Source organism: Phyllostomus discolor, chromosome 5 (assembly GCF_004126475.2).
Source record: "Phyllostomus discolor isolate MPI-MPIP mPhyDis1 chromosome 5, mPhyDis1.pri.v3, whole genome shotgun sequence".
NCBI lineage: Eukaryota > Metazoa > Chordata > Mammalia > Chiroptera > Phyllostomidae > Phyllostomus > Phyllostomus discolor.
In genome coordinates, this window is record NC_040907.2 from 28,706,457 (window position 1) to 28,722,875 (window position 16,419).

A 16,419-nucleotide genomic window follows, 5' to 3' on the forward strand; every position below is an offset into this window, starting at 1 on the left:
CCTTGAGGAAGTTAGTTAACTTTTATGAGCCTTGATTTTCTCATCTATAAAATCTGGGATCAACTTAACTACTCTATGAGATGATCATGAAGATGAAATAACTTAATGTATATAAAGCTCTAGAGCAGTACCTCACACATTAATGAACATTATTGTTATTATTTATTGAGAACTTACCATGTTCCTGCTTTGTGCTAGTGGACGTAGAAACAAAGTGAAATTAGATATGTAGACATGATCTGGACTGCAAGGAACAAGCTAGTGAGGGAAAGGAATAAACCAGCCATTATAGTTCAGTGTGGAAAGTACTATGAGAAAGGAAGGCACAGAAAGCTAGGAAAACCTGAATCTAGGAGAAAGATGGCAATGTACTAGGAGGATCTTTCTCATACTACCACCCAGAACCAAACTGGAACTAAAAATGAAGAGGGGAACAGCCACCTGAAAGAAACAACTGAAGACTACCTGAAGAGGAGACCCTTAACCAAGGACAGGCAGAAACCACCTTGAGACTGGTAGGAAGGGCAGGGATGCAAAAGGGGCTGGCACCACTCCCACAGGCAGCAGGCCAAGGTACAGCGCAGCAGTGGAAGCTTCCCCCTGAGAGGAGTAAAGCCTGGACCGCAGTCCAGGCTCCCCAGCACTGAGCACCAGTGTCATGATGAGCTGCCCACATAGCATCCAGCAGCGAAAGGCTGCAGGGTTTTTGCCAGGGAGAGACGCAACTCGCTGGAGACAAAGACACTGTTATTTTTTTCCTAAGGGGGCCAAAGCACAGGTTTCTCATTCTCAGCCACTCACCTTGGGCTTGGGTGAAGGGTGAGCAGTGTGGATCAAAGTCATCTGAGCAGACTCGGTAGTAGGAGGTTTTGGGGAGAGAGGTAGGGAAACGGCTACTGGGTTCCCTATGCTGGGACATACCTTGAAAAATGACTGCAGCAGCCATTTTGCTTAGAAGAACAAGCCACTCCCAGTGGAAAAACAATCACCCCACCCTGTGGGTCACTTCTCAGCCAAGGAGATCGAGATCAAGGAGACTCTGTAATCCTGTTCACCCCACCCTGCATCTTTTTTTTCTTACTTTTCCCCCAGCCTGCATCTTAACTCCTGCTGAGGAGACAGCAACATAGGAAGACTTGGGGTGTCAGAGATTGGCTCTAAGGCACAGCCATTTCATACACTTCCCTAGGAACCAAACTGGCACTTCCCCATCATGGGAGAGCCCTAGAAACCCCCTCCTAGTGTTTGGCAAACCCAAACACTGGGCGCTGGAACCCCCACCCACTTTCCTACTATGGGCTCCGCCTTACTGAGTTCAGGGAAATAATCTGGGACAGACTCAGACCTGTGGTGTGGGGATAGGAGAACACACCCACCACCTTCCCTGAAGTATGAACAGCACCTCCCTCAGGAGATCCAAGGGTTGCATCGCATCCTCCTGATTCCACCAGAAGCCCTCTCAGAAACAGGTCAGTGGCTAGACTAAGAATGACAGCAGGTGGAGACACGTGGAGGTAGATCCTGCAGTGCCTTTGGCCATCAGCTGACCCACACCCGGGCCCTGTGCTGATAAAAACCAGCCTTCCAGTACATCATGGCCCATGCCGGGTACAGCCAGGCCCTGAGGAGACAGCCACAAACTGTGGATTGCTTGTAACTTTGAACAGGCTGCTGAGGGCTAGATGTAGACAGCATCTGACATTGGCTTACACCAGCTTCAGACAATATCAGAGCTGTATCCAAAGGGAGAACCCAGCAAGCAATCACTAAACTCTGCTGAGATGAATCCCACTTTGTTCTTTTACGTTATTTTTTGTTATTTTTTAACCTTTTTAATAATTTTTCCATTTCTTCAATTTTTAAATATTTTTCTTTCATATCTCTTATTTTACTCTTCCTTACTCCATTTTTCCCTCTTTCTTTTTCTTATTTTTTATTCTTTCCCTTTCTTTGTTCTTTTTTGGCCATTTCCTCTTTCTATTCCTTATTCTTATTGTTTCTCTTCCTTCTCTACCCTTATAATCATTTTTTTCTTTGGTCTTCTCATTCATTTTTTTTCTTTTACTATTCTATTTCTCTTTCCATTTTTATTATTCTTTGCTCTATTGTTGATTTTGCTGTTATTGTTGGAGGCTTTTTTTGCTTATTTTGGTTCTGGTTTTTATGTTGTTTTGTTTTGATCTGTCAGGACCTGTACAACAGCATACAAGATGTGGTGGGGGTTGAGCTGGGTGGTCAGCCAGCCAGAGGGGAGACCAACAAACAGGCTAACAACAATCAAGACCCAAATATAAGAGGAGAGCCCACATAACTCACACAAGGACCATTCCTAGAGCATCCAGCTCAGGAGATCAAGGAGACTGCACCACTGGGTCCCATAGGACTCCTACCTTATAAGGCCACTCCATGAAGACAGGGAGTCAAAGCAGATCTAATACATAGAAACAAACAAAAAGAGTCAGCTAAAATGAGACAAGGAAACATCCCCCAAATGAAAGAAATGGAGGGACCCCCAGAAAAAGAGCTAAATGAAATTGAGGCAAACACTTGATCACTCTATGTCAACTCACTTTGACATAGAGTTCAAAGTAATGGCTATAAGGATGCTCAAGGAACTTGGAACTACAAGGAACTTAATGGGAACAACATTACTATGGAAAAGGACATAGAAACTATAAATAAGAAGCATGGAAATGAAAAGTGCAATATCTGAAATGAAGAATACACTAGAAAGAATGAAAAGCAGGCTAGATGAAATAGAGGACTGAATCAGCAATTTGGAAGACAAGGTAGAAAACATCCAATCAGAGCAAGAAAAAAAAAGACAAAAAGAACGAGGAGGGTTTAAGGGAACTTTGGGTCGACATGAAACATAACAATATCCATATCCCAGGGATACCAGCAGAAGAAAGTGAGCAAAGGATAGAAAACCTGTTTGAAGAAATAATGACAGAAAACTTCTCCAACTTGGTGAAGGAAAAAGTCACACAAGTTCAGGAAGCATAGAGAGTCCCAATCAAGATGAATCCTAAGAGACCCATACCAAGACACATCATAATTAAAATGTCATAGTTTAAGGACAAAAAGAGAATCTTAAAGGCAGCAAGAGAGAAGCAGTCAGTTACCCAAAACGGAGTTCCAATAAGACTGTCAGGTAATTTCTCAAAGAAACACTTCATACCAGAAAAGATTGGTATAAAGTATTCAAAGTAATGAAAAGCAAAGATCTGCAACCAAGATGACTCTATCTGACAAGACTGCCATTTAAAATAGAAGGCAAAACAAAGAGCTTCCCAGACCAAAAGAATAAAAAAGGCTAAAGGAGTCCATTAATACCAAACCACCATTGCAAGGAATAGTAAAGGGACTGCTTTAAGAAGAAAGCTTTATACATAGGTATCAAGGAATAAAATGACAAAGTACCTGTCACGAATAGCCTTAAATATAAATGGATTAAATGCTCCAAATAAAAGGCATAGGGTAGCTGAATGGATAAGAAAACATGACTCATATATGCTGTCTACAAGAGACCCAACCACCGAACAAAACATTTACACAAGCTGAAAGTAAAGGGATAGAAAAAAAAATATTCCATGCAAATGGAGATTAAAAAAAAACTGGGACAGCAATTCATACATTGACAAAATAGACTTGCAAACAAAGGCTATAACCAGAGACAAATAAGGTCACAACATAACACTAAAGGGATTGATCTAACAAGAGGATATAATCCTTGTAAATATATATACACCCATATAGGAGCACCTATATATATAAAGAAAATCTTAATGGACTTTAAGGAAGAGATCAACAGCAATACAATCACTGTAGGGCATAGCAACAATCCACTGTCACCAATGGATAGATCTTCCAAACAAAAAAATCAACAAGGAAACAGTGACCTTAAGTGACATATTAGAACAAATGAGAGTTTAATTGATACAGAACATTTTATCTCAAAGCAGCAGAATACACATTGTTCTCAAGTACACATGGATCATTTTCAAAGACAAACCAAATGATAGGACACAAAATAAGTCTTAACAAATTCAAGAAAATTGAAATATCAAGTACTTTCACAGATCACAATGGCATGAAACTAGAAATCAACCTTAATTAAAAAAATCTCATTAAAAAACATGGAGGCTAAATAGCATGCTATTAAATAATGAGTGGGTCATCAATGAGACCAAGGAAGAAATCAAAAAGTACCTGGAAACAAATGAAAATGAACACACAACCCAAGACTTATGGGACACAGCAAAAGCAGTCCTGAGAGGAAAGTTCATAACATTACAGGCCTACCTCAAGAAATAGAAAAATCTCAAATAAGTAATGTAATCTTATACCTACATGAACTAGAAAAACAACAACAAAGCCCAGAATGATCAGAAGGAAGGTAATAATGAAGATCACAGTGGAAATAAATGGCATAGAGACTTAAAGAAAAATTCAAAAGATAAATGAATCCAGGAGCTGGTTCTTTGAAAAGATAAAATTGGTGAACCTTTAACCAGATTCATCAAGAAAAAAAGAGGACAAAAATTAAATTAGAAATGAAAGAGGGGTAGTAACAGCTGATATTACAGAAATACAAAGGACTGTAAGGAAGTACTATGAACTTCCTATAGTACTGTGAAGTACTATATACTAAGAAGTTAAACAAACTGGGCAATGGATAAATATCTGGAGACACAGTCTTCTAAAACTGATTCAGGAAGAAGCAGAAAATCTGAATAGACTGATAACAGCTAATGAAATTGAAGCAGCATTCAAAAAACTCCAAGCAAACAGAAGTCCTGGTCCAGATGACTTCACAGGGGAATTTTACCAATCACACAAAAAAGAACTAACACCTATCATCAAACTATTCCAAAAAATTCAAGAAGACAGAAGACTTTCAAGCTTTGTTTACAAGACCAGTATTATCCTAATTCAAAAACTGGGTTAAGACAACAAATAAAACTGTAGGCCAATATCCTTCATGAATAGAGATGCTAAAATCCTCAACAAAATATTAGCAAACTGAATCCAGCAATACATCAAAAAGATCATTCACCATGATCAAGTGGGATTTATTCTGGGGGTGCAAGGTTAATACAATATTCACAAATCAATAAGTGTGATACATTATATAATTAAAATGAAAGATAAAATCACATGATTGTATCAATAGATGCAGAAAAAGCATTTGATAACTCCAACACCCATTTATGATAAAAACTCTCAGTAAAGTGGGAATAGAAGGATCACAACTCCCATAATAAGGGCCATACATGAAAACTACAATATACACAATGGGCAAAAACTAAAACATTTCCCTTAAGATCAGGAACAAGACAAGGATATCTGCTGTCACCACTTATTCAACATAGTACTGGAAGTCCTAGCCACAATCATCAGACAAGAAGAAATAAAAAGCATCCAAATTGGAAAGAAGGAAATAAAACTCGTTGTTCACAAACAGCATGATATTGTACATAGAAAATCCTATCGGCTCCACCAAAAAACTACTAGACCTAATAAATGAACTTGGCAAAGTAGCGGGATACAAAATTGATACTTAGAAATTGATGGCATTTTAATACACCCATATTAAGCTATCAGAAAGAAACCAAGAAAACAGTCCCATCTACTATTGCAACAACAAAATAAGATACCTAGGAATAAGTTTAACCAAGGAAGTAAAAGACCTATACTTAGAAAACTATAAGACACTGAAGAAATAAACTGAGAAAGATACAAATAAGTGGAAGTGTTCATGGATTGGAAGAATTCACATCATTAAAATGCCCATACTACCCAAAGCAATCCATAGAATCAACACAATTTCTATTAAAATACCAATGGCATAATTCACAGATATAGAACAAATATCAAAAAATGTGTAGGTAGCCAAAAAAGGCCCTGAATATCCTCAGCTACCTTGAGAAAGATGAACAAAGAGGGATCACAGTACCTGATATCAAACTATACTGTAAGGCCACTGTACTAAAAACAATCTGGTACTGGCATACGAATAAACATATAGATCAATGGAACAGAACAGAGAGCCCAGAAATAAACCCATACCTTTAAGGTTAATTAATATTTGACAAAGGAGAGAAGAGCGTGCAATAGAGTAGAGACAGTCTCTTCAATAAATGGTGTTGGGAGAACTGGACTAATACTTGCAAAAAAAAAAAAAAAAAAGAAAAGAAACTAGGCTACCAACGTGCACAATACACCAGAATAAACTCAAAATGGATAAAAGACTTAAATATGTGCCATGAGGCTATAAAAATCCTAGAGGAAAACATAGGCAGTAAAATTTCAGATATGTAGGAATACTTTTTGCTGATATATCTGCTAGGGCAAGGGAAACAAAGAAATAAACAAATGGGACTACATCAAATTAAAAAGCGTCTGCCCAGCTAAATAAACCATCAGCAAAATGAAAAGGGAACCCACTGTATGGGACAACACATTTATCAATAATATATTGGACAAGGGTTTAATCTCCAAAATATATAAAGAACTCAACTCAACACCAGGAAGACAAACAATCCAATTAAAAATGGGCAAAGAACCTGAATAGACACTTCTCCAAAGAGGACGTACACATGGCCCATAGACATATGAAAAAATGCTTAACATCACTAGTCATCATAGAAATAAAAATTAAAACCACAATGGGATATCACCTCATACCTGCCAAAATGGCTATCATCAATAAGTCAACAAACAAGTGCTGGCGAGGATGTGGAAAAAAGGGAACCCTATGCACTGTTGGTGAGAATACAGACTGGTGAAGCCACTGTGGAAAACTGGAGTTTCCTCAAAAAAATTAAAATGAAACTGCCATTTGACCCTGTGATCCCATTGCTGGGTATATATCCTAAGAATCCTGAAACACAAATTCAAAGAATATATGCACCCTATGTTTATAGCAGCATTATTTATTATAAAATAGCCAAGATTTGGAAACAGTCTTAAGTGCACATCAGTAGTTTAGTGTATTAAAAAGCTGTAATTTGTACAATAGAATACCATGCAGCAGTTAAAAAGAAGAAATTCTTATCTTTTGCAACAGCATGGATTGAAACGGGGGCTACTATACTAAATGAAAGAAGCCAGTCAATGAAAGACAAATATCATATGGTTTTCCTTATAATTGGAATTTAATTAACAAAATAAACTAACAACCAAAACAGACTCAGAGGCACAGAAACATGGAACAGACTAACAGCTATAAGAGGGGAAGGGGAAGGTGGGGACTGTTTGAAAAAAGGTGAAGGGATTAGTCAAAGAACATGTATATATGACTCGTGGACATAGTCAATGGTGTGGAATTGACTGTGGGAATGAGGAATGGAGTAGGGGGGAGGGGGGCAAAGGGGAAAATTGGGACAATTCTAATAGCATAAACAAAATATTTTTAAAATATATTTTCACAAGAAAAAAGAAACTAGGAAAACTCAGGAGAGGAGCTGAGTTAGACAGGATGTGTAAAAAGACTTCCAGTGGAGGCGATGTTGAGTAGTATTTTCAAGCTGAATAGATGTTATCTAGATGAAGATACAGGGAAAGACATTTCTGGTGGTGGAAAGACAAAATAGTGTATAGTTCAGACTGGTTTATGTGAATGAATGCTGAGAAAAGTGGAGATATCTCAGGAACCGCATCATGTGGGATTCATATGATAAAGAGTTTGGACTTAGTACCCAGCAATGGTCCTGGAAGATACTATAAGAATAAAAATGTTTGAATATATGAATGATTGACTGGTTATAGATGGTCTGAAGAGTCACTAAATGATTTTAAGAGGTGAGTAACATCATCTGATTTGCATTTTAGAAAAAAAGTACTGGCCACAGTGGAAGGATGGATTGGATAGGGGCCAGATTGGGAGCAGGGATTTTAGGGCAAGGTATATAATAATTAATTAATGAGAACCAAACAAGGCTCAGAGTATAACTAGAGAAAGGAAGATGAACTAAGCAGTCGTTAAGGAGATGGAGTCTATAAAACAAATTGACATTGGAGGTCAAGTCTTGGATGACTCTAATCCTATCTACCCTTTCACCGTTAGGTCATAGTTTTCCTAATAATGGACAGAAAGAATTAAAACAAATGCTTGACAGGTTTTATTATCAAATGTTATGAAATATAACTTGTAAACATTTCACTGCCTCCCTAGTTTTGTTTTGCATAGGCTAATGTTGAATTTACCTGTGCATAAAGTAGATGAGAGAGTCATTCCAACCAAAATGGGGCCACATGTGATGACTTGGAAGCCCAAGGAATATTACAAGTCCTGATCTGTATACTAACTATATTTTACTTAACATCTGTTTTTAATTTGTTAGTTTTCTGATTTAATCCAGGCACATAGTAAAAAAGATTCAAGCACTATAACATTGAATGAGAAATGAATTATCTTCTCCCCCCAAATCCTTAGCTCCAGTCTTATGCTCCACTGCCAACAATTTTTTATGTATCCTAGAAAAATTTTACCCATTTAAATAGAAAATATATTCTACTATGCATATTGTTTTTACTTTCTATAGTAGTGCCTATAGATTTGCCTTAGTCTTTTTTGACAACATATATACTCTTTTGAATGTATGTATCAAAATTTATTTAACCACTCTATTGTTGGATAACAGAATGAAGAGATGATATTTAATGCCACAAATCAAAGAGTTTTAAATTTTTATTGTGAAATAAGTATATGCAGAAAAATTATAAAGCTTAAAAACTACAGTTTAACAGTTGTAGAGCGAACAGCCATGTGGCCACTGGTCCTGTCAAGAATATAACGTTGCTAATCTTCCTTCATATACCTTTCTGATCACAGCCCCCTTCCTCCCCACAGAGGCATGCATTTTTGAACAATATATGTAGTAGTTTAATTTTGCTTGTTTTTGGACATTATATGTAAGGAATCAACTCTAGCAATTACTTTTTTATAAAACCTTATGGATTTTTTTCCATTTTGTTTACTTTTTATTAAGGTATAATTGATATGCACAATTTTATTATTTCACATGCACAGCATAATGGTTTAATATTTGTATACATCAAGAAATGACCACCACAATAAACCTGGTTAATTTGCATCACAATATGTAGTTATGGAATTTTTTTCTTGTGATGAGAACTTTTAAGGTCTACTCAACAATTTACAGATATGCAGTACAGTGTTATAGCTACCACACTGTATATTATATTAGCATAACTTACTTAATTTTTATTGAAGTTATTGGGGTAACACTGGTTAATAAAATTATATAGGTCTCAGGTGTAAATTCTATACTACATCACCTGTAAATTGTATTGTGTGTTCACCATGCAAAGTCAAGTCTCTTTCTGTCACGATTTACCACGCTCCCTTTCCTCTTGTAGTCACTATACGGTCTTTCTATGAGTATTTATTTTTGCTAATCTCTTTACCTTTTTCACCCTAGCCCTCTCTCTTCTGATAGCTGTCAGTGTGTTTTCTGTGTCTATGAGTTTGTTTCTATTTTGATTGTTTATTTTGTTCATGTTACATATAAGTGAAATCATGTGGTATTTATCTTTTTCTGACTCTCTTATCTCACTTACATAATACTCTCCAGGTCCATCCATGCTGTTGCAAAAGGTAAGATTTAGCAATTCCACTTCTGGGAATTTATCTGAAGAAACCCAAAATACCAATTCAAAAGAATATAAGTACCCCTATGTACATTGCAGCATTATTTATAATAGCCAAGATTTGGAAACAGCTGAAGGGCCCATCAAGAGATGAGTGGATAAAAAAACTGTGGTACATTTACGCAATGGAATATTACACAGCAGTAAGAAAGAAGAAACTCTTGCATTTTGTAAGGATATAATACACATTTGGAAAATGTGGAAAAATCACACTGGGACAGTACATACTTTCCAAATATGTTTGAAGCTCTTTTGAGGAGTCCTTTAAAATGTAAAGCACATTATTTTATTTATTTTCCTTTTAAAAAAGATTTTACTGATTTTGCTAATATAGTTGTCTCAGTTTTCCTCCCTCACCCCTCTCCATGCAGCCCACTCCTCCACTTCCATAGTAAAGCACAGTATTTTAAATATGATCAGTTTGAAATGGAATAGTAAGAAGCTAGAAAAATTCCTGCGTAAGTGGCATGGAGAAACTGAGACAAGAAAATGAAACAAGGCCAAACAGTTTGAGCAACTTACAGCCAGCTTGTGAATCTCAAGAGCTTATCTCCCCTAACCAAAGACACTTGAGAGTGAATGGTTTATAACTCTCCTTCCTAACCAAAGAATACCTAGTTTAAATTTCCCTAGTCCAGGACATAGAGCACAGATGCCCAATTAATGTCATTTGTGTCAGCTAAACCCAAGGATAGATGAAGTCAGGGGAACAAATAACAAAAACCTCATTTAAAGCCAGATAGACTCAAGATAAAAGTATAGTGGACCAAAGAATATTCCCAACCCCCCACCCCATGCTCCCATTGTGACAAATCAGCATGTTAAAAATACACCTGGGAAGCTGATTCATAACCTACCGAAGCCCTCCCGCTTCAGGTGAAGTTTCTCACCTGCAGAAAAACGATAAAAAGCCCTCAGGAAAAAGACTCAGGGCAGGCTTGCTGTAGAGCCCTCCAACGCCCCTTTCTGGGCATGAACCTTTTACAATATTTCATAACTCTGAGGGTCCCAAGGAGACTTGCAGCCAGGGAGCAGTGGGCAGCAGCAACTTGACCTGAGTTTACCCACTGATCCTGTGTCTGGGACCCCCATTTTCTCTGACTTTGTGGTGAACTAAAAGCAGCCCTCCTTGACTCACTTCTGTCTCTGACTTTTATTTTCCAGTGACCTAACAGCAGCCCTGCCTTACCTTACTCCTTACCTGTAACTTTTCTAGGGAGCCAAAGCAGAGCTCTGCCTAGGCTCTCTCCTGTTACTTCTACCCTAAATCTTTCCTTTGTTTACTGTCGCCAGCATTAATAAATGTAGTATCAAAATCACCCAGACTCATATTGTGAAATCTTTCCTACACAAAGTCAAAAACCCATACACTACAGGCATGTTTATAGGTCAAAAATAATCAAATATCACCAAATTTGTATGGTTCAACTTAATGAAAAGATGCATATAAATGAAATATTGTTGGTCACTTTACTGGTTTTTAAACATGTATAAAATAGTGCAATGTCCTAACAGTATACTTTTTGTTTTATTACTAACAATGCTTTTATTTTAGTTCCATAACAAAGACACAGAAGAAGATGAAACATCACAAAACTGCATAGAGGGAGATGTGGAACAAATAGCAAAGAGGTTAAGGATGGCCCATGAGGAAATCCGAAGGCTTGCTGATGAACTGCAAGGGAATGAGAAGGAACAGACTAAATTAGGTAAGCTGTAGTTACAGAAGAACATTTCTGACCTTGTTTTCTTTCAATTCTATTTTGTTGATTATGCTATTACAGTTGTCCCAATTTTCCCTCTTTGCCCCCCTCCACCCAGCAACCCCACTCCCTCAGGCAATCCACACAACCTTGTTCATATCCATGGGTCATGCACATAAGTTCTTTGGCTACTCCATTTCCTGTACGTACTTTACATCCTTATGGCAATTCTGTAACTACCAATTTGTACTTCTTAATTCCCTTACCTCTTCACCCACCTCCCATTTGGCAGTTATTAAAACGCTCTCTGTATCTATGATTCTGTCTCCATTCTTGTTCACCTAGTTTGTTTTTTAGATTCAGTTGTTGATAGATATGTATTTATTGCCATTTTATTGTTCACAGTTTTGATCTTTTTCTTAAATAAGTCCCTTTAACATTTCATATAGTAATGACTTTATAATGATGAACTTTTTTTTTGTCTGAGATAGTTCTTCATCTGCCCTTCTATTCTAAATGGTATCTTTGCTGGATAGAACAATCTTGGGTGTAGGTCCCTGCTTTTCATGACTTTCAATATTTCTTGCCAATCCCTTCTAGCCTGCAAAGTTTCTTTTGAGAAATCAGCTGACAGTCTCAGGGGAACTCACCTGTAGGTAACTAACTGCTTTTCTCTTGCTTCTTTTAAGACTCTCTCTTTATCTTTAACCTTTGGCATTTTAATTATGATGTGTCTAGGAGTGGGCCTCTTTGTATTTATCTTGTTTGGGGTTCTCTGTGCTTCCTGGACTTGCATGTCTATTTTCTTCACCAAATTAGAGAAGTTTTCTTTCACTATTTTTCAAATAGATTTCCAGTTTCTTGCTCTTTCTCTTCTTCTTCTGGCACCCCTATGATGTGAATGTTGGACCATCCATTCTACTGTTGTTTCCCTGTAAATTGTCCTTTATTTCAATTAGTGTATCCTTTGTTTCTGACTGAATATTTTTAATGCACTAAATTCTGTGAGCATCCTTTTAACCATTGTTTTGAACTCTGCATCTGACAGATTGCTCATTTCTATGTTGTTTGGTTGTTTTTCTGGAGTTTTGAACTGTTCTTTCATTTGGGCCATTTTCTTAGTCTCCTCATTTTGGCAGCCTCCCTGTGTTTATTTCTGTGTATTAGGTAGAGCTGCTAGGACTCCCTGTCTTAGTAGTGTGGCCTAATATAATAGGTGTCCTATGAAGTCCATTGATTGGCACAGCCTCCTCTATCAACCAAGCTGAGTTCCCAAGGTATACCCTTTGTGTGGGCTGAGTACACCCTCCTATTCTAGTTGAGCCTTGGTTGTTCTTGGTAAGTAAATTCTACTGCAAGGATTGGCTGTGACCACTGACCACCAACCTCTGCACCTCATGGAGGATCAGCTGTGCAGGGACAGGGTAGTGGTGCTCTGACATGGCCTGTATCTGTCAGACTGGGTGCGCAGGCTCTGGGGTTTCCCAGGTGGTATAGGCTAAGTTCAGCCCCCACCTGTGTTCTGTCCAGGACCACACTGCCTAAACTATAAAACAACCTGAGATGGTTGCTACTTGTGCTGGTCTTGGAGATTGCCAGGTGAAGCCAAACTGTGAATCTAGGCTGTCTGCTGCTAGTGACAGGCCTGTGGCCAGTTAGTAGGGGTATGGGAACTGGGGGCTCACTGAGGCCAACTGTTACTTGGTTGAGAGGTTTTAGGAAGTTGTGAAGCATTAGCCAAGACCAGACATTCATGTGGAAAAGTCACTGTTAACAGCTTGAGTGAACCATAAGTTGTGTGGGATGGAGTCTCAGGGGATCTCCAGGGTGGGGCAAACAGTGTTAGCCACCTGATGGAATCTCAGCTATGGTACCCACCTGCTGGCTCTGTTGGGGGAGGGTTCAGAAAAGGGACAGTGGCCTCTGCCCATCTTTCTGAGTGGGAGAAAGCTATCCCCCAGCTCTCATCTTCATGCCAGGCACATCATTTCCTCCCTGTATCCACTGGTGCCTTTCAAGCAGCAACCCCCATCTGGAGCTCAGAGGGAGTGAGTCTGAGCAAGTCCATGTGTGGGTTCTTTAAAGGGAACTGCTTGAGAACACAGCAGTTTCTTCTACTGACTTAGTCTCTACTGATCTTTGCAGCAAGGAGCTATGGGTACTTATTTTCCTGGGCTGGTGGACCTGGTGTGTGGCTGGGACTCCTTGCTCCTGAGATATCTCTCCAAAATTTTTATCCACCACACATGGATGTGGGACCAGCTTGCTTCACATCTCCATCCCCCGCTACCAGTCTGGATGGATGTGGTTTCTTTAATTCCATAGTTGTCAGACTTCCCTTCAATTTGATTTCTGGTAGATCTGAGTGATGTTTGTTCCATAGTATAGTTGCAATTTTGATGTGGTTGTGCAAAGAGGTAAACCATGTTTACCTATGCTACTATGACCAGAAGTCTACCATGTTTTAAGTGTAATGACCTTTTTTTTCAGGTGAAACATGAGTACCTTGAGAAAATAATCTTTTCAGATAAATACGTAAAAGTCTGATAAAGACCCTCACTTTCTTCAGTGTCCACAAATTTTTATTGAAGCATAGGCATAACATACCTACCAAGAAGTGCACAATTCTTTTTTTTAAAAGAATTGATTTACTTACTTACTTATTTATAGGGGACAGTAGGGAGAAATAGAGGGAGATAAACATCTATGTGTGAAAGAAGCATCAATCAGTTGCCTCTTGTACACTCCCAACTGGGGACTCCCCACCCCCACAACCCAGGCCTGTGCCCAGACAGGGAATCGAACTGGCAACCTATTGGTTCACAGACTGACATTCAATCCACTGAGCCACACCAGCCAGTATAGGAGTTCTTTATATATATTAGATATAAGCTTTATGTTGGTTACAAATGTGATGTTGGGTTGGGGTTTTTTTTGCCATGTGGAAATGCTAATATTTGTCAGGTCATGTTTAACAGAGTTATTCTTTTGGTATAAGGGACAATGCTCTAACTTACTGAGCCACACTGGCCAGGGCCAGAGCTATTCTTTATGGCTTCTGGGTTTTCATGTGTAAAGACTTTTCTCTATCACTACATTATTGAAAATGTTCACCTCAGGTTTCCTTTTTTTAGTACTTTTATGGTTTGACTGTTTATATTTTATTTTGCTTTATAATAATTGCTTTATAATTTATTTTAGTATAAAATTTAAAAATTTTAATTGTCTCCTTTCTATATTTATATTTGCAATTATTGAAGAAATTAGACTGATTCTTTTCAAATGTCATTTAATGTCATTTATGGTTTACCTTAAGATCACATCTAAAGAATTTTATATGTATAAAATAATAATGATTCTGCCAAATTGATTGTGAGATTAAAAACAAACAAATAAATCAGGAGGCTTGAGATTTTTTAAAGGATGCGTTATAAACAGTGAATACAAATAAACTTTAGAAAATAGAATTGTTCTATATCCTAATTGGATTCCTGGGTACATACTTGTAGATAATTATCAAACTATATACTTAAAAGGATGAATTTTACTGTCTGCAAATTGTACCCCAATAAGCCGAATTTTTAAGAAAAGAAAAGAAGAGATTTGGCTGTGTGAGAACTGGTCTTTGCTATTTGCAATACAGGAGAAAGGAAAAGCAGTACACCCATTACTCAGTTACATTTGGACACAACAGAACACAGTCACATGGCACCCTGCTCCATCAGCAGCTGGTAGGCCTGGTAGATTCTAAGCTATTAGCTGAAATCTATCTCCACAGTGAGTAAACTGGGAGTAGACTGCTGGGAAGCTGAATTAGCAAGTCTTTTAATATGTCATATGTAAAAGTGGCTCACTGTGCCTAAGCTGTTTGTGCAAACAAGTGTGGTTTATACCAAAGTCCTGCTTTCCTTCTGTTCTAAGAGCCTGGACTTTTATTATGCGCTATGCAGAAGATGATGTATGCGTATATGTGACCAGCCCCCATAAATACCTTTGGTACTGAGTCTGTAAGGGATTTCCCTGGTAGACATTTCACACATATTGTCAATTTTTTTTTTTTTGCTGGAGAAATTAAGCACATCCTGCATGCGACTCCACTTTAAGACTCTTAATAGCTTCTGCCTGATTTTCTCTGGATTTTGTCCCATGCACCTTTTCTTTGTGATTAGGAATGATCTCTTATAAGATTCGTATTAGTCTTTTACTTCTAGGAGATTTTTCATCCTGACATGATAGGAGGCCCACCAGTTATTTGAAATTTGATTATTACACAAATTATTTGCTCTGAACACAAATACCAGGGATGGCAAAAGTAGGTTTACAGTTGTATGAGAAACAGAGTTTATTCTTGTATTATTATTTATTAATTATCATATTATTTTCCATATGAACAACTCTAAACCTACTTCGGCCCCACCCTGTGGTTTTGTTTTCTTTCAGATACTGCACTTGAGAAGGCTCAACTAGAAATTGAGGAACTCAAAGAAAATTTGATAAAACTGAAAGAAAATGGTAAGTCATTTTAGCAGATGTAATATGTATTTACTTATTTATTTATTTTAAAGATTTTATTTATATTTAGACAGAGGGGAAGGGAGGGAAAAAGAGAGGGGAACATCAATGTGTGGTTGCCTTTTGTGCGCCCCCACTGGGGACCCGGCCCACAACCCAGGCACATGCCCTGATCTGGGAATGGAACTTGCAACCCTCTGGTTTGCACACCGGCGTTCAATCTGCTGAGCCATACCAGCCAGGGCAGCAGATGTAATATTTAATAATAATACAGAAAATAATAATATAACATTAAACAATGTTTTAAAATAATATTATTTAATAATTATAATAATATAGCACCACTACTGCTATTATTACTATTTCTACTACTATTACTGTTACTACTACTTCTCTACCAGGCCCTCTACAGGCATTCCCTCTAATCCTCACAACAATTCCAAGCAGTATTACTCCACTTCACAGATGAAGAAACCGAGTCATGGTGAGGCTAAGTGAATTAGCACATTTGGACAGTAACATACTA

The 16,419-nt window shown here is 37.9% G+C and overlaps 1 protein-coding gene across 3 annotated transcripts in view; it reads left to right on the forward strand.

The window, feature by feature from the left end:
- CCDC30 (coiled-coil domain containing 30) overlaps positions 1-16,419 on the forward strand; it is a 98,158-nt gene that overhangs the window by 15,169 nt on the left and 66,570 nt on the right. For all 3 annotated transcript variants that reach the window (XM_036025862.1, XM_036025863.1, XM_036025864.1), the window contains 2 exons: positions 11,234-11,387; positions 15,822-15,893. In XM_036025862.1, coding sequence (XP_035881755.1) covers positions 11,234-11,387; positions 15,822-15,893 — 226 coding nt within the window. The remainder of the gene's footprint in view (positions 1-11,233; positions 11,388-15,821; positions 15,894-16,419) is intronic.